The sequence below is a fragment of the Penicillium citrinum genome (genome assembly GCF_028827155.1).
Source record: "Penicillium citrinum strain IBT 23319 chromosome Unknown utg000003l:1.0-4596430.0:1.0-4598250.0, whole genome shotgun sequence".
NCBI lineage: Eukaryota > Fungi > Ascomycota > Eurotiomycetes > Eurotiales > Aspergillaceae > Penicillium > Penicillium citrinum.
In genome coordinates, this window is record NW_026622688.1 from 3,274,556 (window position 1) to 3,297,940 (window position 23,385).

At 45.2% G+C, this 23,385-nt stretch overlaps 3 protein-coding genes across 3 annotated transcripts; all 3 read right to left on the minus strand.

The window, feature by feature from the left end:
- Nucleotides 1-8,537: 8,537 nt before the first annotated feature.
- On the minus strand, nt 8,538-9,939 carry N7469_004447 (camp independent regulatory protein; the record flags this gene model as incomplete). The annotated part of the gene is made up of 2 exons (XM_056643367.1): nt 8,538-9,179; nt 9,217-9,939. 2 exons carry the CDS (start codon nt 9,937-9,939, stop codon nt 8,538-8,540), a joined length of 1,365 nt encoding a protein of 454 aa, XP_056502779.1.
- A 9,639-nt stretch (nt 9,940-19,578) lies between these two features.
- N7469_004448 (asparagine--tRNA ligase SLM5) lies at nt 19,579-21,339 on the minus strand (the record flags this gene model as incomplete). Its single annotated transcript, XM_056643368.1, has 3 exons — nt 19,579-20,805; nt 20,865-20,985; nt 21,071-21,339. 3 exons carry the CDS (start codon nt 21,337-21,339, stop codon nt 19,579-19,581), a joined length of 1,617 nt encoding a protein of 538 aa, XP_056502780.1.
- A 596-nt stretch (nt 21,340-21,935) lies between these two features.
- N7469_004449 (RNA recognition motif domain-containing protein) lies at nt 21,936-23,090 on the minus strand (the record flags this gene model as incomplete). The annotated part of the gene is made up of 1 exon (XM_056643369.1): nt 21,936-23,090. One exon carries the CDS (start codon nt 23,088-23,090, stop codon nt 21,936-21,938), a length of 1,155 nt encoding a protein of 384 aa, XP_056502781.1.
- Between the last annotated feature and the right edge of the window lie 295 nt (nt 23,091-23,385).

A 23,385-nucleotide genomic window follows, 5' to 3' on the forward strand; every position in this document is an offset into this window, starting at 1 on the left:
TGGAGGAGGCAGCAGAGGAGGAATAGAAGTAGGAGGAGGGGGGATCGGGAAAAAAAGAAGAGGGGCGAGTGGAAGAAGTGACCGAATATATTTTGAATAAGAGAAAAGGATAGAAAAAAAAGGGCCAGATGAAGTGTCAAAAGAATCAACAGAATGAAATGAGTAATGGAAAAATAGCCTGAGGTCATACGAAAAGGAAGAGATTAACTTTCCATGCGGGGGAGGCTGCCCGGTATGTTTGCAGGACGAAGCGAGGATTAAAATGGGGAAGAATTAAAATAATTATAATTATAATAATAAAAAATATTAATATTAATATTAAAAAGGAAAATCATTCAAAAAAGAAATATGGTCGAGATCTTTTTCTGCTCTCTTTTTTTTTTTAAAAAAAAAAGAAAAAGATTTCCATTTATGTACTGATTATTTCTATTTTATTTCTCTCCACTGAAAAGGTTGCCTCATGAACCTCTTTTGCTCCACAGCGAGCATCGGCCCACGCTCGACAAGGAAGGCGGCAAGCACATCGAGAGATCTAGATAGATCGATACAATAGAGTCTACGGTATAGTACATTATAGTATTATTATGAAAGGAGAACAGGAATATTTGTGTCTGTATAAACATATGTAGTGATGAACGAAGCTACTAAAACACTTACGTAGGTAGGCTGATGGAGGTTCATTTCTGGCGATTCGCGCCGTCGCATTAGGACACTCTAAGGGCAAATCGGACCTCCGGAATAGAAAAGCATCACCCCCACACTGGACCAGGATTATCAGGATGGCATTGCTCTCTTGAGTATTTAGCTGGTAGTACTACGTACTTTAGTTGCTTCCAAGGATTCTGTAACAGACCATTGCATTCTCTTCCTTTTTCTCATTGGGAGAACGCAGCAGGTCATACGGATAGTATGTATGTACATACTTCAAATTCAACTTGGATTCTTCTGGCTATTCATAAAATAATCATACTTTCTCTCTCAACTTTCAAGATGATCTCTTCGCAATCTCAGCTCAATCAACCTAACCTTCCTCAATTAGGGAGCACAGCCTCGGCGTGTCGGGTCTCATCCTCCACCACATACGCTAGGCCCCTTCGTACAAGACCCGTTGGCTTGGAGAGATTAGTTACGCAATTTTTTTTTTTTTACTTTCCTTGTACTACTACAACCACCGACAATCTGGGGTAAGTGGGACCAGATCACCTCAAGGACCCAGCACAGACATCCGCTGCAGGGAATTGACCAGATTCGGAGGTGTACTGAGTGTACCAAGGATGTATGTAGTCTCCTGGCTATGGGGTTCCACCCAGCCTATGATGCGTCTCCAGGTCACTCTTCTCCCTCTTAGTTACTACCTACAGTACCGTACTAGTATGTATGTATGTACTCTATGTCCCTCCAGCCTCATTCCCCGAGAATATGACATGGATGACACTTGACTATTCTTCCGGGAACGTAAGGCCTTTTCCCCCAGTTACTTTTATAGGCCCAAGCGGAACTTGTGACTCTCCCTTTCCCTCCCCCCCTCGGCTTCCCTAAAAGGGGGAGAGGGGGGAATGTGGCGAGCGAGCGAGAAAGCTACAAATCTACACTTGTCAGCACAGGACCCAAGAAAAATATGCCGGTAGCTCAACTAGGGAATGGGCTAACTCTGAAATTAACCGTCTGAAGTTAATGCTGGGCCTGTTATTCTCGTATGATCTGATCTGAAGGGTCCATACAGGATAGAGAGTACTACTACATAATTAGTTAGTCTGTACAGTATGTACTCCTGTACTCCGTACCGTGTACAAAAGATTTACAACTTGCCTTTTAGCCTTTTTCATTCCATCAGCTGAGACCCAGTTTGGGGGGGCCCGTCTCTGCCAGAAGAAATCCGCTCGAGAGTTTCACAGCGATCCTTGCTAGTTGCCTTCTAGTCTCTTTCAGGCCAGGTACCGGAATTCACCGGTGCTCGGGTTTCTGAGTGGACAAAGCATACGCTTAGTTACTAGTTCCTACTACTAGTTAGCACATTTAGTTAGTACACTTGGTCCTACTGTACGGAGTACATAGTACTGTGTGATGAAGACTAAACCAGTGGTCAAACGACTTATGCAATCCGATGGAGTCCTGCCACTCCGTTCCATGCAACTGGCAAATTAAGCCAATTTCTTGCGAAAAAGATCGCCTTGCAATGCCTATGATCTGACACTAATCTGCGGGATCCAATCATGCACCTGGAGAATGTGTTGCAGATTGGATGCAACTTGTCTACATAGTATGTACTATAGTTAGTACTAACTAGTAGTATCCTAAGTATCCCATGTACATAGTGAACTACGAAGTAGACGGGACAGACTAGTAACCCTCGCATCGTCAGAGAAGCGCGAGAACAAAAGAAGCTACCACATTGACATTGTGTCCATCTAGAGCATGTTGCATAACACGGGTTCGAACCACACGATCCCAGCGGGTCCCTTTTTTGGGCCGTTGATTGAAAGAATGAAGGTTGTTCCCGCCCAACCATCTTCCTTTCTGCTCCAGTCCGAGTGGGGGTGAACCACCGGTTGATGCCGAAGTATACTCCGTACTTCCTGCTTCGATGCAGGTTCGTTCTACCGGTCGCGCATGGACTTGTTGAAAGTGTGGGGGGGATAAAAGAATAAGAATCTATGGCGAAGAGAAAAAGAAAAAAGAAAAAGAAAAATGTGTGAATTATGTACTCTGTATTCCGTACAAAGTGGTAAAATCAACGATTGCTTGTTAAAAGCCAGCTTATTACCTTGTCCCTGGCGCTTCGTGCGGATGACGCCTCCGAACTAAGAAAGACGATCCACATGACCTCGTGTACAAGAAGAGCAAGTATTCCGAGGATGTTGATGATCTCGACTGGATTGGCTGGCATGCAGCGACGACAAAGTGATGTTGGACCTCACAGTGCAGACCATCGATCCAATGAAATGTATGAAATGGTCTCGGAGAAGGGTGGAGAGTAACTAAAAGTGCCAAAGTGGATCAGAACGGGCCCTTCCCCCCTTCGGTCGATCCGACGTAATGGTGGACTCTTTTTTGGTTAGTATTCTGTTTTAATTCTTGACCCTCTTGGAACAGTCTTTTGCTGTTCTCGTCCTGCGACACGGGATGGGGACGAGGCTTGACGCCCCGGAGTCTAGAGCAGGTCCTCGGGTCTCTAGCCTATAATCTCCCGAATATACCCAGACCCAACTGCATAAGCATGATCAAGCCACCGTTGGTTTGTGGAGGAACAGCCCCAAAAAAGCAAAGTGAAATAAAATAAATTTTGATATTCTCTTCCCAACGCTATTGACCGACTAGCCTCTCTCCACGAAGAGTAAAGACAAACGAAGTTGTCTGTCTCCATGAACTGCACTGGCCAAGACGGGTCTCTCCAGAACTCCCTTCTGAATATTTTTATATATCCATTCCCTCCATCTCGCCAATAACCGTCCTTCTATATGTCAGAAATGCCTAGCACTCTCGTCAGCGGTCAGCAGCCTCTGCACTCTCACACGCACCTTTGGGCGATCAGGACATTCCTAAAACATCTAGCGCTGCTTACAATCTTGTTTGATATTCCTTCTCCCCCCACCCACCCACCCACTCATTCTTGTCGGGCCTACTCGGTCAGCTTCACTTCTTCAGACACCTTCCTCTACTTACTCCGTGCTCCGTGCTTCGTACTTCGTACAGCTGCTGCCATCTCCCAGTAAGGGAAAAAGGCCATCCCGTAACAGCCACCACGTCCCCACTTTTCCTAGTCAATCACTCCCATCTTGGTCATAGTATAGGCATCAAAGGGGGCGTAAGGAAGAAAAAAGGAAAACAAAAGTCATTGTATGTACACACCCAGACTCAGCCACCAACTCGTGTACACCATGAAATTATGACCGGCGACCTGCGGGCCGTCGGCTACCACGAACTCCCCCAGAGCCATGGGGCGAGAGTAAGGCAGCGGCTGCATGGAAATCATGGAGGAACTCCCTAGAAACACGCGACAGTCAACTACTTTACACGATGGGGTGGATGGAGATATGAGCAGCGAATGAGATAGAGTTGATTTTGAATAAGCATTCGTCCATTCCTGGAGACTTGAGCCTCGCTTCCTCGGTCTTACTTGGATGAACAACACGGGAAGCTGGGATACTATCGAATCCCCATCGTACTTACATTCTGGTGCTGTGATTTTTTTTTTCAACTGGCCTGGCTAGCCAGGGAGATTCTACTAACACCGAGTATGAAGCCTCATACTCGCGTCCATGAGCTCAGACCAAGTGGATCTTAGAATCTTTTGCATGCCATCTGCCTGTCACGGATCGTGATCGGGTAATGAATTGACCAGCTCTCTACAGCTGTGATAATTTCAATGCTATATTTACTAGCCACATACTCTGCACTCTTAATTTTTTACATTCATGCATGTTGATTAACTAGCGATCTCTAACCAATAGTCTTATCGGGCCGATGGTTCTGTTTAGCCGGCTCATTACAATCTGGGTGATGGATGGGATCAATATAACACGATCGGTGACGTTGAAATGCCAGCCCTAAAGTAATTGATTCTTTCTTTTTCTCGCGCTTGTGACCTTGTCTTTTACTAGCTCTGGATCTATTGAATTCCATTCATCTCCTCCAAAGCAGACTATTTATCTTCCTATTCTTCATTCGACCTTTCATGCAGAGGACTCAGGGCTATCTCTGTGCTGTACAAGTCAATAGATCAAAAAAAGTCCTCGGCGTCCCAGTCCAACGGGACGGGAACATGATAGAGTCCATCACGCCATGATCTGCGCAGACTTATCAACCCACGATTTGCCCTGCCATCTGCGCGTCATCACTAGGTCTTACTCGCGTTCGAATTTACCATTTCAACGAATGACTCTCATTGCCCCTGGCATATGGTGGCAGCCTCTCATAGTTTAATTAACTTAACGCCCACCCCGTCTCGAGGACTCAAATAGACTTCAGCTGCCACACAATACGAGAAAAAGAAATATCAGTCCGATCAGGTGGCGATGCTGATCTGAGTGCCCGAAGGCAGATCATTCGATCTAGAGACGGGGGCTGTGTTGACGGGAAGAGTATACGGAGGACAGGCAACCATGCATCCTAGAGTACACTGTGGTGGAATTCACTCGTGGATACGTGGTCCATGGCTAAACAATGACAGAGCATCCACAAACATTCAACATGTCAATGCAATCTAGTAATTGTAATATACATTCTCTGCTGTCAAAATATGCGGCGACGGTAGTCTTTCTCTGCCTCATAGTTTGTGGATCCTGGCCACCAAGGTACATGAGTCTAAGTCTACCTTATATCAACGAGTTTCAATAAAAGCGAAAACTGCCGATGAGATCTTGCAATTGAAGTTGATGCCTAATGAGGTTCATTCAATAGTCGCGAAATTTACCCAATTAGCCTTGCTGTAGTTCTGATCTATCCATCTGAGTGCTTGTCCCTTTAGAGTGAGAGTGCACAAGACATGCATTCTCAGAAGATCTGCCAGCCTTGAAAGCTATACCAAAAAAAAAAAAGAATGTTGGCACCGCTTGACAAACGATGTAGCTTGATGCTCTTATCCTCGGAAATGATTTCCTGGAGGCCTAAAATATCTAGAAACATGAATGATCATTAATTGATTACTTCTACTATTTCAGGATCAATCGGTAATTGAAAGTCTTGCTAGTACCATCTTAATACTTCCTTATGGCCAGGAAATCTGTAAAGTACCACTGATACCTATGCATCTTCTCTTTCATATCTAATGCAAGTTCTTCGAGGATAATAGTATCGTATTTCAAAGACACAGGAATTCTCGAATGTCCGGACTCATCAGTAGTACAAGGCATTATGTTTCATATTAGAGATACACTCATGTGCTAGCTTCGGTAAAAGAATTATACTATGCATACCACGTTCAAGCCTTTGAGACCACCAAGTCATTACGGAATGGTGAAAGACCTATAGCTCCTACCAGCAGTATCTATTCAAGGCTCCGATTTATATGAATCATTTCCTAGTACTAGCTGGTATTGAATGGTAGTTATTAGTCGGCTACACTAATAGAGTCGCAATTAATTGTGGCTATGGGGTTTGAGCGGTATATCAAAGATTACTTATACTTATAGCCTTCTTCTGTAAACTTTGAAGCTACAATATAAGACATTCTGGGTAGCTATACAAGGCTCCAGAATTTGTGAGCTACTCTGGGTACTAGCAATAAGTCTCAGCAGAATAGTATCATCCTTTGAGACTTGGAAGAAACAGTAGATAGCATTTACTGTGCCCTAAAGCCATCTCGACTATCATCCAGTAGTATAAAGACAGACTGCCTACTAGACTAACTAATATTATGAAGATGAATATGGAGCACCCATGCCCAATAGGCTACTAGTAAGCCCTGCAGATTCACAGCACCGGAAGAAGGTTGACATACCATCAAGTCACTATGCGGTGTCTCCCAAGGTTCTCACCATCTTTGGAGCAGATTTTACTAGCATGAGTTGATCCGCAGTCGATGTCATGTACCCAGAGCTACGATGATACTTAAATATATAGTGCCTAGTATTCCGCTTATAGAGGTCTAGCTATAACCTAATCAACTCTTCTCGTCTAAAATATAACATTTGACACCAGCGTTATCACTTATATTGGACCAGCACAGCAAAGTACTTCTGAGTTAGGATGAATCCGCGGTAGATAGGAATGTGAGCATAGTAGTCGTCATATATAGACCGAAGATAGTATATGTAATTGCGAATAATCACTTCTGAGTACTTTTATCGTGTTAGTTGTATCGCAATGCGATATGGTCATGCCAATTGCATGTATCATTATATATCAGTAGAGCCCAAATATGGTTATTGTTACCAGTACAAGCAGCGCTGGAGGTTATCACAGTTGAGTTAACTTATTCGCATAATCCCTATAAGCAATGTGGAGAGCTGGCACTGTTCAAGGGACATCTTGGAACCATCATACCATGAAAACGCGGTATTAGTACATCGAATTTTCTTACGTCCAAGAGAAAATATTAGTTCTTAACTTTTCTATATTTGAAACACCGCCGGTGGCAGGTCGAAGGATTATCTGATCATGATCACTCGATCTTACCATCATATACTATGTACTAGCGGGTATATATTATTCTCATATCCAGTAGAACCTTCTACTGGTAGGCAGCCTAGTATTTAGTACTAGATAGAAGACTGATACCGCAATTCCTTCGAATTCCATGTAAAAATGCCCTTTGAATAGAATAGTCGTCGTACCGATTGTAAATCACGAGATTTTATATCTCCGCATATAATTGAATGAATTCAAGAATAATTGGACCCATGAAGAACCCATTCAATAAAAAATGAACTTCCAGGGACAGTTTCAGCTTCCGAGTCATCCACGGATCTTCTAAGCGATTTCTAAACGTACTGCTGTAGTATATCAGCCTCGGAATAGACAGAGAAGTGACTAGGTCAGCCAGTCCACCGATACACTTACATTCGCGAGGATGGTATACCAAGTAGAAGGCTCACCAGTAAAGATCCCACCTCAAGTTGGAGAGAATAGAAACCTTGTGGTTATCAGGAGTATTGAATTAGAACTCCAGGGGGTTTAGTCAACATCAGCAGTTTATATTGATTACTTTTGAACTATGTAATACCAGAGAGACTAGGGATAAAACAAAGAGCATTGGAGGCGATTGGCCCTTGGGATTTTGGGAAAGAAAGAGTGCAAGATGAATGGCTATTATTGAGGTTCAGATCTGTAATGGTCAAACTTTTAGAAGAGAAAACTTTCCAACTTTGGGCCAGTATTAATTGCGCGTGATGCAGCGCTTGTCATGAATGGAGTCCGTATCAGTATACCAAGAAGACAAGGACTCGAATACTTCTATAGGAGCCTTCTGTGTTGTTGTATACATCCGCCGCGTACATGTTCGAAGTATCACTACATACCCTCATAAAGCTTGTAACCTATGGCTATTATCCAATTTACTAGGGTCACAACAACCAAGGCACAATATCAAAATCAGCATAATATCGACGGTCCTGGCAATGACCAAAATTGATAGCTACCAGGTCCTGACTGGGTTATCTTACGATTGACGTCTACGCTACGTAAGGAAGAAACAGGCTTGAATATAAAATCAAGTCGATTGACTAGTAACCGAATATCAAAACCGTATGTTATCCGTTTAAACCGATCCCAATGCATAAGAGAAAAAATACCTATAACCCATAGGCCGTGACAAGATCAACACTTGAGACAGGAAATGCAGATAGCCGACCCATGCACAATGCTAAAACCGACATGAAAAAAAAAGAAAAGGGAAGGAAAGGAAAAACAAAAGCAAAATGGATATCACATGAAAGATCACGCCCAGCTCCAGAAGCAAGTTGGATCGAATAAAGTTTGAACGACATTCAAGAAACGGATTTCAAGAAAAATTGATAAAAAAAAAACCGATAATATCATATCGCAAAAGGTTTCGAAGAGAAACAAGTGAAAACAGAACGTGTAACATCATGTGGGAATCAAATAAAAACTCGATCCAACTGGCGCAGTGCTCTCATATCTTCTCCGCCAAATCCAAGCTTCTCATTGGGAATATCTCGAGGCCCGTCGACAAGACCAGGGCGAAGACCCGGTGGGCTTCCTGGAGGAGCACCGGGGGCAGCCATCGCGGTAATCGGGGCAAGTGAGGTCCCGCTCACCAATGCTCCGATCCCAGGGACACCATTGGACTCGGCGGGTTTCGGTGGTGTACCGATGGGGCCGAGTTGCTGCGGAGCGCTGGGGGGAGTTTGTTTCAACAGATGAGGACTGCCGTGGGCAACGGCATTGGATGGGGGGATGGCGCCTGCTGGAGCGCGGGGTGAGACCATTCGCGGATCTGCAACTGCTGCATAGCGTGGACTCCTCTGCTGTTGCGGCGGAGCCTCGTGTAGTGCTCGAGGAGAACGGCCTGGGTACCCTTGAGGCAAGACGGAGGGAGAAGCAGCAGGGTGAGCAGATTCAACGGGAGCAGGTCGATCGTATGGACCAGGCATGCCATGAGGAGGAGGAGGTGGTGGTGGTGGTAGGGAGTGATGGGGAGGTGGTTGATGCGGTGGTTGTCCATATGGGGGAGGGTCCTGGGGGGCCAGGAGGACCGGGGGGACCGTTAGTCGCTGATACTGGTGGGAGATAGGCGGCGGAAGCATATGGAGGGACGGCCACAGTCGGCGGAGTCGCAAGAGGAGTTGGAGGCCAAGCATAACTTTGCGAAGTGTATGAGGGATGGGTGTTGCGCGCATATGTGCCCATAGGATGAGGAGTAATTGGGAAGGCTGTGGCACCGGCCATAGGTCCGCGGGTTACCACGGGGAGATTCTGTTGATCATTCACTGTTGACTCAGGATATAAACCCTTTTGAGGCCGTACCTGTCGCAGGGCGGGATCTGTTGTTGGTTGTTGCAGATTGGCAGCAGAGGGATGCGAACGTGAGTAATAGCTGATCAGGTGAAGATGTTGACCGGTTGAAGTGGTGATACTGAAGGATTGCTTCATTAACCCGTCGGGTTTATATCGATATCCATCGGGACCCTCGTCTGTGCCATCTCCTCGATCCTCATCGCTGCCCCGTGTGCTCTCTGGTGTTTTCCCCGTCCTTGATACTGAATTCTGTGAGACACTACCTCCTCCACGCTTGCCCTCCATTTCACGATAAGTCAGAAAACTGCCTGAAACCCGGCTAGCACTCCATGATTTTCCGTCGGTCCATCTCCGCATGCCGGCTTCACGCTCATCCCAGACAAATACCGAGCCGGAACGAATCGACTGTCGCTCTTTTTCTGAAAGCCGTCTTTGTACTCGTGGGAGTAGGCCGATGCGACAAGCCTCGAACAGTATAATTGCGTCCGCGGGTGTGCGGACGTGGCCATAATATGTCTCCATTCAAATAAATCTGTAGACCGATTACCTGGCCTAGGTCGGGAAAAGTATAGCTTCTTTGTTTTTGTTTTTTTTTTTGGAAGGTGTTCTGAATCAGGAGTGATCAAATGAAATGTTGATATATGAGAAGATGTCCTTGTCCAGCGGCAACAGTCAGGGATACTAGTGGTGGAATCACAAGTGTTGATGTTGGATTGGCTGAGGGATGGGAACTGTGGCTGGGTTAATCTTCTTTTTAATCCCTGAATCTCTTCTAATCTAAGTCTATTTTTTTTAAGATTCGGAATAGAGATAGAGAAGAGGTCGATCAAACCGGGGAAAGGGAGAAAGAAGAAAGTAGCGAGGGAGTGGAGAGGAGCAGTTGAATATATAAGAAGAACCAGGATGCGAAGTGTTGATCGGGTATGGGGTAGGCTGAGTAGTGGATGAGACTCTTCCCAAGTGGAGTCTGGCCGAGCTTTTTTTACGTCACCCAACAGGGTTAGGCTGGCGTAATTTATACTGTATACTGTATGTACATACAGTATATAATAATAAAAATTGAGATTATTTTGAAATTTAAATTTCAAAAAGAGTAATAATGACTGAGCGCCAACCTGCAGAGATTGTGTTGTGGGGCAGCAGGAAGAAAAAAAAAAGGTGGATCAGAGACGAAAAGAATGCCGACAGGAACATCCAGAGTCAAGACTGGACTCTGGGCACTCCACAAGGTTCAGGCAGAGTGGGTTTCGGCCGTCTCTAGTTTGTCTCAGGGAGAAGTCAGAGATAGAGAGAGAGAGAGGGAAAGGGAAAAGTTGAGTGAGGAGGAAAAGAAGAATCAGGGAAATCAGAATTGGAAGAGGAGAGAATAATAGTAATAGTAATATTAAAGAATACAGGGAGGAATGAAAGGGAGACAAGGGAAGGGTTTCATGAAGCAAAGGCCGAAACATCATTAAAAGAAGGTTAAAAATAAGGGAACCGAGCAGTGCGAAGCGATCGGACGGAAGTTGGTAAACGCCGAGCTTCCAAGAATGGTGGAAATAAATTAAGAAAAAGATGACTCAGTACATTGGATGTATGTGTGTACATACGAAGTATGGAGTATTCTGTATGGATAAGACAAGAGATAATAAGAAAAATTCAAAAAAAGAAATTCAAAAATGGTAATACAATAAATAGCCTCTGGAAAACAGAGTTAAGTGGAGACAGGCAACTAAGGTTGAAAGATGGAGCACGAATGACGATCCAGATGTTGATAGGGGGGGGGGGGAGAAAGAGGAAGGGCCAAAAAACAGGGAAATCCGATATGAGTGAAAACGTGTGCATAATACATAGTAGAGCAACATCCGAAAAATGTTACTGACTAGAAGGGTAAATGATGGCCTAGCCTTACATAGTTAATATACGAAGTAATTCTTAAATCAAGTGAATTTTCGAATGCATGTACATACTGTATGTGTCGACTCTAATCGAGTACCGATTTTCGGATCGCATGACTGACTTGTGCATGGGAACCTTGGGTCGGTTTATAGAAGAGGTAAAAGAAGAGCAAGGTAGGGGGCGATTTAGTGGCGAGACTTAAGGAGGCTTAAGAATTTCAATCTTGGGAGATACTGTAAATCGGCCGTGGAAGAAAGATAGACGGAGTTTTCCGTATAACTAATACTTGTAGTCATAATAGTCATAAGGATCATAAAGATAATACGGGGCGATTCCGGAAATAGCTGAAATATTGTGTAGCCTACACTTGAAATGATTTTGTGTATTTTATATATTAATTTTTTATTTCTTATTTTTTGAGATACTTGATACTACCAATATTAATGCCACTGCTTATGCTTATGCTCATGCCATGCTCTACCATGCCATGCGCGTGGCTGATCTGCCTCTAATAGTATACTCGCACTCCAACGGTAGAGTTCGCGAACATACAAACATCACTCAATACAATTTAGTATGCATGTATGAAGTAGTTACAGAGGGCCGTGTACTGTAAGCCTACTCAAAACAGTATCTGAGCGCGATCATTCCCGCGCGAGTCGGGAAGGCAAGACAACTTTCCCACACGGGGTTCGTCATGTTGGCTGTGTTAGGCTTGGAAGCTCTTGGTTGGGCCTTGGCTAAGCTTACGGTGGCTTGGACTAAGACCACCGACGGTGGGGTCGGTGAGTGCAGTAAGGTTATTCGCGAGCCTTGGCTGCCCCTTCGCAAGGCAGCCCCATTCCAGGCTGGCGAGATTGAAATTTGTGGGAAATTAGTAGAATGTGACCGTGCAGACAATAATACTAGAGAAAGTACATAATATTTATGTTTCCACTAAGTGAATGGAGTCATCCACTAGGGTCCATAGTGCAATACCTTTTAAATGGATCTGTGTCAGATACATTGTAAACAAAGTCTCTGATTGAAGGTGGTTAGTGCGCGCTCGGTGAAGCTTAAGCTTAATCCGACACGAGGAGGCCCGGCGCTGAACTTTATGCTCGCTTAGAGAGGCCGCATCCAACCCCGGTCATTTCCAGCCTGGTTTCTTCGATGCTTGGCATGGGCTAGGCCATGAGAGGCAAGACCTGTTTATACTAAGTGAGATTAATTGCATAAATATTTGACAATGACTCTTACAATCATCCTCCTGAGTTCAAATTGCAAAGGGTTCTGCGGTCGCATTATACTCATACTCATAATATGTGTAGTACTACTAGATAGTATCTAGTATATATATATAGTAAATGTAGTGTTCATAGATAAAGATCAGGGTACTGAATTATACACTGATTCATTGAATACGTTGTAATACACGGATACGACTGTTAAGATATGGATCATGGGGAGGAAATAAAGTGCTCGGTGGAGGCCAAGATTGGCAACGGACACAAGAACCCACTTCACTATCGGACATTAGCACTGCTTACGACCAAGGAAACTCGATCGCCCCCACTTGGCGATTAATAATGACCGGATCAGAGCGGTTCACTCGGCATCAGCCTCGCCAAACAATGAGCGAGCAAGAATTGCCAGTGGCCAGTGGCCAGCGTGGCATCTGATCCTTTGGAGCTCGTGATTTCTCTCTTCGTATTGACTGCCGTATATCCGAATCTCGTATCTCCGGACACGCAGCTGATACATACTTGGGATTTCAAACTGCTGCTGACCGTAAAAGCTTGACGAAAATGTATTCGCGAATAGGCGAAGCAAAAAAAAAAAAATACATACTGTAGCTGAGTCGTATATTGTACTCTGTGAGCTGTGACGATCATTTCAATTAGACCTTCAATATCCTTTTCCCTGAGCCCTGGGTATATCCATGTCTGAGTTTACGTGGGATGGGATGCACGGCCGACAAGCTTAGATGCCACGTAATTCAACTATCGATCAGCCTACGGAGTATCACGGAGTGCGCAAAATAAGTTTAATATTTTTGCGGAGTACGGAGTATGTATGTACGGAGTAGTCAAACGCAATATGTACTTCTGTTGCTCTCTGCACATGAACTAGAAACGATCAACGACCCATAACAGGTAATTCGTATGCAGTTCGAGGGGGGGCCAAGGAGTGCGAGCTAAGGGCGCTTCACTGTGCAGGATGGCCTAGCTCCTTCGTAAATCCTCACATCTGACGCAGTCGTACATCCTATCAGGGAGATCATGGTCGCTGAGTCTTGTTTGACTCAGCGATAAGGTTAAGCGGCGGTCAATTTTCCCGCTGCCACCCACAGGTGCAGACTGCAGCGAGCCTTATAGACCGCCTTGCAGGTGGCTTAGTACGATCGTATTACACTGTGGAAAGATTCGTCTTATTCTGCTCATCCGCCACAGATTTCTAAAACAAATCGGAAAAGCAAAGAAAAAAGACAAACGCAACCAATGGTGAAGCTGCATAGCCGAAGCGCCCGACACCACCAAACATTGAAAAGGCGTAAAGTTGCGCAAAGCTTCTTGATTCAATGAATTTGCGCACGGACCGAGCCCCAGAGACCCAGTGGAAGCGTATCGCCAACAAAGTCCGGTTGCACAGCGTCTTAGAATAGGGTTCGGACACTGGCAGCTCTTGGCATTGACCTTCTTTGAGGGAGGGGCAAGCAAGACGGGCTGATCGACCTTGATGAAGAAGGTCTTCGTATACGAAGATCATGGGTGAGGGAGAGGGTCAATGTGCTCGAGTTCAACAGGTACACATATTACATCGTACTACTTATTAATTCTTGGGCCAGCCAGGGTTATCTTTGTTCGAGCTGCGTGCCCGGCTATGGCCTGCATCAGATGTCTCACATGGCGCCGACTAGTGTGACCTTGACATCAGTGTAGAGACCTGAAATCCCATTGACCTGGTGGGGGGGGGGTTGAGAGACAGGTCGCACCACTTTCTTTATTTGAACGGGAGTATAGTCATTTGAAGACTAGCATGAGTTCAGAATCATGCTAGGCTTACAGATTTATAGGGCTACCAAATCGATTCGATCTTTAAAGTAGATGGATGGTTTTTGGTCACATAGAACTAAATTAATAAACAAAAAAAAAAAAAACCAGTCAAATTCTGGGACTATGGATCGTTCATGTATGTTTGAAGAGAATTGAACCTCCTGCAGTCTCGTAGCAATTATGCCGAAAGATAAAGCATAGAACCTTGCCAAAATCGTAGGGTACAGCATATCTGCTGGTAAATAGTTGAATGAATCAACTCATCAGCTTCGCAAGGCTGGTACATACATAGTACTTCGCTCGTCCTCAAGCTTGGAATTTAATTTAAAAATTTCCCGGTTTTTTTTTTCCTCCTGGTCTTCACAAACAAGATGTCTAACGCATACTGTACCGTGTACAGATGGGCTATAAGGAACCACATGTTTCTCCCTTACATCCATGGATCATGTACGAGACCATGTGCGAGATCTATCAAGTGCTCAACAGCTCCTGCCATGTTATTTCATGAAGATCATACATTTCGCTGGAGGGAGTAAATTACATCCGCTCTTTCCGCATTTCTTACCGATTTGGGATAGTGTATTCGAGCTTTTATGCTTGGTTATATTTAGTGTCTTCTGTCCATGTCCGTGTCCGTGTCCGTTTGCTTGGGGTCAGCAATGAATATGTATTGAAGTATTCATACAAAAATGGATGAAAGGTATCACGGAAACTATGTGCTATGAAAGGGTCAGTTGTGCTATAATAATGTGACATACATCGTCCCGCATTTTATCAATTCCTGATCAACTCTGTACATACTGCTGGAGAACAATGCATTGAAATGGTCGGGGTCCTCGGACACCCGTCAGTCTATCCGATCATCCGAATGCAACTCCTTTGGTGGGTCAAGTCTAAACATCCGGGCTCCACTTCTCGCTAAGCATAACACACGTATCCACAATAAAGCCACGCCCTTGCGGGCCAAGCCGACAGACTACTTTGCCGACAGTTCGTGAGTGCAAAATGGTGCCGTTTCTGCTAAGGTAGTTTCGGATTTAACAGTGTGTACTCCGTACATTATAATTCTCTCTCCTCTTTGACAGGGTTTACTTCGTACTCCCTACTTTTGTAAAGTGCTTTTAGTATACAAGTTAATTATCAAGGACACCACGGTTGATGGCTCCACAAGATGCGGCCCTTTCTTGGCTTAGACAATGCCCGAAGGCCGAATCGAGGGCGTAAATGCAGGCGATATTGCTATAATGTTATTATTGTATTCTGTACTAACTATTTCTATACCCCCTTCGTACATACACCTGTGTACATGTGTATTATATTTAGAGCTTTCACTCTCAACTAGTTCAGTTACTGTACATATATCCATGCAAAAGAAAATCCCAGGCAAATACATTCATTCCATCCTGGCCGTTTGTGCGTATACCTGGGCATAGCATTTATGTATGCAATGTGTGCATGGGATATACGCTACACAGGATGATACTGTACATACTGTATGTAGTATGACTAGCCGGAGATTATTGATGCAATACAGCATCAATAATCTCCGGCTAGTGTTTGATCTGAGTTACTACTAGTTATGTACTTGTAGTAAATATGCAACTTATTTGTGACTGTCAAGCCAATGTCTGAATATTCAGTGCCAAGACGATCTTGTCTTGTCTAAAGTGTATTTCTACGGAGTAAACCCACAAGTAGGAAAATGGGCTGCCTGTCCGGCCAATGTTGATTGCCAATCACGTACGCCATGCGATAGGCCCATGTGTAAAATTGCGAGAAAGATGATCAGATGCATTAGATATGCATACTGTATCAGTGTATCTGTATTACGACAGTATTGTAATATATTTATCTCCACCAAAAGCATTGGCCCCGACCCTTTTAGGTTTCAATGACGTATTCGCACATGAATTGGACGCATCTTAATCCTTAGAATTGGCGTGATTCCCCCTCGATCAACTTAACTTTAGATAGACTCGCGACCGTGTTTCGGTATCGTCATAGTTTGTTACTTTCTTTTTTTTTTGGTTGTAAACCTGGAATTGGAATTAAAGGTTGCCAAGAGTTGATTTTGTGAAACGTCGCACGAGCTTATCTCCACTAACATAATTAAGGTGTCGACAGCGATTGTCGCTTGGATGAAAAGGGAATGTCCTGGGAGGATCCCAGATTCGTTTCGGTCGCAAGGATTACCCTAAACGATGTACAGGTTGTGACTAACCCGCAAAATGGATTCGATGTGGAATCTCCCCTGGAAAATAAAAATTAAATAAAAAATAAAGCAAGTAGAAAACGAAAAGATTTAAAATGAGACAAAATAGTTGCTCGTACAAATTATTATTCCTACAATGCTTGGCCTACAATCTGCTCTGAGGTATCAATTCGCAAATAGAGGCCCCTCTAAGCTTACAGCAGTGCAAAATCCCTAGGCTGTATCTTTCTTCTCCGCCAATGAGCTGAGTGGCTCCGATCTGCTAGTTGCATGCTTCTTCCTGTAGGGCTTTCACTGGAGAAAACCAAATACATACAATATACATAGTACCGTGTGTATTTAATATTAATCCAGTACTGACTCAAATCCTCCAATCCACGGAGATACATGGTCGCCTTTCCCTTTTCCCATTTCCTTGATAGGGTTAAAGCCAAGACAAAACTCGTAAAATACAAAATGCCTACAAAGTGCCTAGCCTTTGCCAAGCTCTTAGCTATGGCCAGTCTCTTCTAGTCTTCTATTTTTTCCTTCTTTTTTTTTTTCCTTAACTCGGTCGGTGTTTCTGGGGTGGCAACTGTCATCGGCAAGCCTAAATTCCAAGACCGCCCCTTTTGAACCATGGTCACAGTCTCAGCCAGGAGAAGGTAATTTTCCACTTAATTGTATTCACCAGAAGTGGCGCGATGGCCCGACAGTATCTCCACTGAAGTTTTAGTGTCTTACATGAATCAGCATAACCATGTGGCGTACGGTGTTTGAGTTTACATATGCCTTCGGGGAGTTTATCAATCCGAATACGAAGGTGTAAATACGGGGCTCGGCTGGTAAGAGATTACAGAAACCCATTTTAATGGTATTATTATGGAGTACAGTCACATTATCTGAATTCTACAAACTTTAACTATTGTAGGTCAGAAAGTTGCTCTGCAATTGTACACAACCACAGTACAATCGTAAAGGTGCATACCCTAATCAACCAAACTACCAATCACCTTGTGATACATCAAATCAGGGATAACCCCCGGCTGCATGACTCGTCTAGCGGACACTGCCCGAACATCTTGCTTGCTTATGCTTAACCCTGGTAAGGTTGGATCCCCTTGGCTCGCCGATCCTAGACTCCTGATTGGTATCGCAGGGCTGGCCCCCCTCGTAAAGTTTGTCAGATTAAATAGAGGATACTCCAAGGCTGTGTGCTTGTGCCCCTTCCTGTACAGTTTAACTAGTAGTTATGTACTCCGTACTATGTATGTACAAGAATAGTTGTGTCTGAGCTACGGAGTACTATTTACAGTATGAACTATGAGCTGTGGCTGTGGCTGTTCAAGTTCGCCCCTATCACTCCGTACTGTACTGGGACTAGGAGTGAGATGGTGGTTCATATTGGCTCATATTGGTTCAGCCTAAACTTTGCCCAGACAAGATCATACCCAAATGATATATTGAATTTCTTGTCCCTCGGCATCACTAAGACTAATTAGGTTGATAATTCGTGAAACGAGCAGATGACCCACTTCTCGCTTTCTTTCTGTCTCTCTTTGACCTACTCTTCTCTCTTCTCCCTTCTTTCTTCATGAAGATATAACTCGGCAGTCTTAAGCGAGCTCCGCAGTTGACCCAGTGGATGTGTATAACTATATCCAGTATCCAGTACTCTTTAAGTCCGTCCTTCGTATAGTAATGTATTTCTGTCTAAAAAGAAAGACCCACGGACCACGTTTTCTTTTTGTTAACGGAGTCCTCCGTCTCTGAAAGAGATCTCCACCCCTTTCGGACCCCCTTTGCACGTTACATTTTGGACTGGCTTGATCGGTCGCGCCGGATAGCATCGATGTCCCTTTCGGCGGCCCCGGTTTTTTTGCCTTTGCCTACGGACGCCTCCAACCACACTAGAGTGCTTGGCCTTGCTTGGACCGGTCCGAGAGCCGGTGCATAACGGAACTCGACTGGATATGTACAATCCTCCCTGTGTTATACATTTTGATGTTTACAGAGAGACTTGCTCATCTGGACCGAAGACTTGCAAACGCTCTTCAACGAGTACATCATGTATCTATCGATCAGCCATTCAACTGATCTTGTGAATATCATCCAGAATAGCTGGTTGCTGATCCTCCGTATTTAGTAACACCTGAGACGAATCAAATAGCCAAATGAAACTGATCGCCTAATTCCTTTCACACTGTTATAATCATACAGTAAGAATCTGCAGGATATGTTGAATCTTATTCTAAAGGTGATAACTCCCTTCATGTCCTTCTTTGATACTCCATTCTCCGTACATCATAGTACGGATTTACATAGTACACGTAAAGTAGATCCTTGTAAGGCTTGGCCACTTTGAATCCTTCATTCTTTCGGCCCCCTTCTCATGGCCCTAGTTGCCTTGGTCCTTGTTCGCCCGGCGCCTGAAATCACCAAAAACCGAAAGGCGATCGGTGATCTTTGAGCTTCGCCTTCATCCTGATGCGAGCCTCGCACGTCCGGCCCCAAGTGTCAGCCCTGGCTGGGGGCGATGCAACTCTAAGTGCTGATGCAACTGTACTAAGTACATAGTACTATGGAGTAGTGTCTCGCACTAGTTTTCGTTTGTCGGAAATAAAGTGTTGGGGGGCCTTGCGGGTGACCATGAAAGAATAAGATATTGGAATCGGGTGTAGGACGGAGAATTGCCGGGTCAGAATGGATAGGTGAGACGATGACTGTGTTGATGATATTCCTAGAGTAGGTAAAATGAATTTTAACCACCGATTTGTGGTTGTTTTCTACTTCAGGGTTATATGCAGGGTTGCGATTGTCGAGATTCTGAACAGAATCTGTACACAAGTATACTAGGTAGTATACTTGTGTACTGCTTAATTCACCTGAATTGCAGGCACAGCTACACTAATGTAGTTATGATGGGTAGAAGTAAAGAAGGCTTCGTAACCAAAGACTCACGCATTGGGGTTAGATAATACTTTGTTGGATTGATATATTCCCGTATACATATAATACAGATTTTGATATCTTACAATATTCATCCACATACCACTAGCAATCAGCTCGACCAAAATATCGTGGGAATGCAACCACGTCCCGAACGCTAGAGACTCCAGACAGATAGCTTAGGATTCGGTCAAACCCAAGTCCAAACCCGCCATGAGGTGCGGTGCCCCAGCGTCGAAGGTCTGCATACCATTGTAGATGGCCGAGATCTTCAGTCGGGGTCAAGTAAGGGTATAAAGACTCGGTTGGAGCAGGCGCCTCGGGGTCAGCAAGCTCACGGGTCTTGATCAAGCCGTGTTCACGCATATTCTGGATAAGATTCGGCAGACGGTGCTCACGGAGTGAACCTCCTGCGACTTCGCTGACTTCAGGCAAAAGCAGGTCAAAGCAAGCAACAGTCTCCCCTGGTATATCACCAGCCCCAACATTGACTTGTGAAGGGGCCATATAGAACGGCTTCACAGCCTTTGGATAATCGGTCACAAAGACGGGATTACCTTGATGCAATACCTCAACTATGTACTTTTCATGCTCAAGCTGGAGGCCACCATCCCAGGTAGGAGGGTATTCGAATGAAGCACCATCCTCGGTGGCAGCTCGCTGGAGCATCTCGATAGCCTTGGTGTATGTGATGCGATGCCATTTAGGACCATCCATCAAGGTGGTCCATCGTTGATGTAAATTCAACCCTGACTCCCCAGAACTACTCTCTTGTCCAGACTCGCCGCTTCGTTTTGCCGACAACATTTCCTGTCCAACTGGCGATTCGTATAACCGGCGCGTGAAATCACGAATCATATGTTCCACCACGCCCGTAAGGGAATCCATATCGTCCATAAAGTTGGCCTCCGCTTCAAGCATATAAAATTCGCTGAGATGTCGCGGTGTATCGCTCTTCTCAGCGCGGAAAACTGGGGTCAATGTCCATACGTTGCCCAGCTCCGCGGCATATGCCTCAAGGTGTAGTTGCGACGAGACGGTTAGGTACTTCGGTGCTCGGAAAAAGTGGTCACCTTCGGCGGTGGGTGATATAGCACCCCGAGGGGTTAATGTAAATGTTTCTCCAGCTCCTTCACAATCAGACGAGGTAATTATCGGAGGTTGTACTTGGGTGAAGCTGCCATTGGGAAATGAGTGGAAGACATTGCTGATCTGGAAAAGACACTCTGAGCGAAATCGCGAGAGCAACGATTGGAAGGGTGTTCGAATACGAAGGTGAGGAATCTGTCTCAGGAAATCGGGGCTGTGGTATTTCTTTTGGATCGGGAATGTCTGTAAAATAGGTTATGGTAATTAGAATGAGCTTCATGCGTGTGGAAGTGAATAGATACCTCGGGATCCGACGCGCCAACTATCGTCACACTGGTTGTTTGAAGCTCATGTGTCTGTTCCTTTCCAGGCGGGCAAGCCTTCCAGATTCCTGATATTTGAACTGCAGTGCCAGTAGATAAGCTAGCACATTGGAGAACGCGACCGTATTAGACCTGGTTATCAACGATAAGGTGGCAGCGAGTCATAGCTCTCACGATAGACATACTCAGCTGCCTGCTCTGGTTTCAATATTGCCTGTAATGGCTGGATAGTCGATCCATCTGAAAGCTCTGCAAATGCAAAGCGCTTCTGTTTGCGAACAGACCGAATGAATCCATTGATGCTGATTTCTTGGTTCTCTATGCTGCAAGGGCGATCTTTTTTACTGTCTTGGAGGATTTGCGCGCAGCGGAGGATAGTCGGGCATGACCTAGTTGATTGATTCGAGCCTAGTCTTGTGACAGACGTGGCAAAGGTCCGCCGCCATATCTGCATGGCTGATAAAGCAAGTTAGCGTGTTGTTGGTGGTTCAAAAAGTGTTGTGAAGTTGGGAGGTTGCGGGCTGGAAAAATGACGGAGCGTGGGTCCGTCCGCATTCGCTCTACAGTTGTTGTATACCACAAACTATGGACTGAGATCAACCATTTCATATTGAATTTGAGTAAATGATAGATATTCTTCTTAATTGGTGTCTCTGTCGAGCTATCACTCCAGGTTGTGAGTCACATTAATGTATTACTAAGACCATGGCAACAGCCCTGTTCATATATAATCCTTCCATTATTTATATCTGCCACCTGGCATATCTAATTCAACCAGGTGAAGACTCATCCACCGTTCACTGGGCAGTGTGCTGAAGGAGTGCTTCCAAAGTGTTTACTCATAGCACGAACCAGTTTTTTCAACTATGCAAGGATTTGATACGAAATAGTTCAAGCAATAAGGTTGAGATTAGCTAAAATTCAGACAGGCAAATTATGGAACGTGAAGTATGGTGTCATAAAGCGTTGAATATGGCGAGGAACAAGCCAAGAGATAATGAGCGACTCAGTTGAGAGGGAAAAAAATCAAAGGGCAACCTGGTTTCCGCTTCACGTCTGCTTATGGCTAGCATATGCTTTCCTCTCCTCCTCGATCATCTCGATAGCATCTAGAACATTACAATTTGCTGCAGCTGCATAAATAGCCATTCGCATCGGTCCACCGTCCTCGGCGGTGCCGTATCCCATATCAATAAGAGAGGAAACGCAGTCATCGATCTCAGATCCATGACGGCTTCCGCACTCAGACCCAGAAGGAACCGAGGATTGAGTTGGCTGATCAACAGGGAAGCTTCCGGGAGTGCTTTGCTGGGACGATGATCGGGAGCGACGGCGTTCCCTTCTATCAAGCCGTGCCCAGGTGTCTGTTTCGGCACCACTTCGAAGGCCATGTCGCTCAGATGCGCGCCGCCTCAATTTAGAGAAGCTGGTTTCATCTGAGGGAATGGCTTGAGATGTGTTCGAGTGCGCGGACATGAACGACTTGGGACGACGAAGCGAGGGTCTCGTCAAGTCAGAAGCGGGCTGTCTACCAGTCCCGGAAGTAGTCAGAGACCTTCGCAGAGATGACTCTGGATTCGGGCGGCTGTGTGCACTTGCTTTATTCGCATATTGTTCGCTGCGTTCTGCGAGTAACTGTGCTTCCAATTGAGAGACAGGTGGGAATCGACTCATTTCCTGCTCCGGGTTGAAGCTGGAGAAAGTAGGGTCCCCCTCGGCCACAGTCGACTTGGAATTATTCTCGACGGCATGTGAAGAGACAAGCGTAGTTTCAGAAGAATCTCCAGCTGATAGATCAATCAGCGGAGGTAATTCAGATGCATTAGCTCCGGAGAGTGTGGCGTCGCTAGCCTCATCGGTGGCTGATGATGGCTCCTTAAAAGTCACGGACTTTCTCCGCTTGGTAGAGCTGTCTTGTTGAGCAAGATGATTGCGAGTAACCTGCTCCGAGTTACTTGCGGGGGCCGCTTTGTGGTTCGAGTGTGATGTAGTGCGGACATTTTCAATGGGCATGCTCTCGTTGAATTCGAGATTTATCGCATAGCCATCGATGCAAGTTCCCTGAAGTGCGTCTATTGCAGCCACAGCCGGATATTTCGAAGGAAAATGTAAATAGCCAAAGCCCGCATGTTTGCCCGAGGCAGTATCCAACGGGAGGTCAACGTGAACAATGAAGCCCTTCGAAGCAAAAACATCCTGAATCATTCTTGGTGATACGTTGTAGCCGACATTACCTATGAACAAAGTTCTGTTTTCGTCCTCGGTATGTGTCGTACTATCCCTGGGTGGGGCGTGAGTAGCAGCAGTAGTCACAGGAAACGGGCCGTTTTGAGTCTGATTATGAGTCTGATGATGATGAGATGACTTGGAGAATAAATGGCCGAACGACCCAGGGACAGGCCATCGACCTGGGTATGGCGGTGGGGGATGTTGGTGGTGATGGGCAGGGGGGACTGGAGGAGGGTGAGGAGGATGATTATGATTATGATCAAGGCGATGT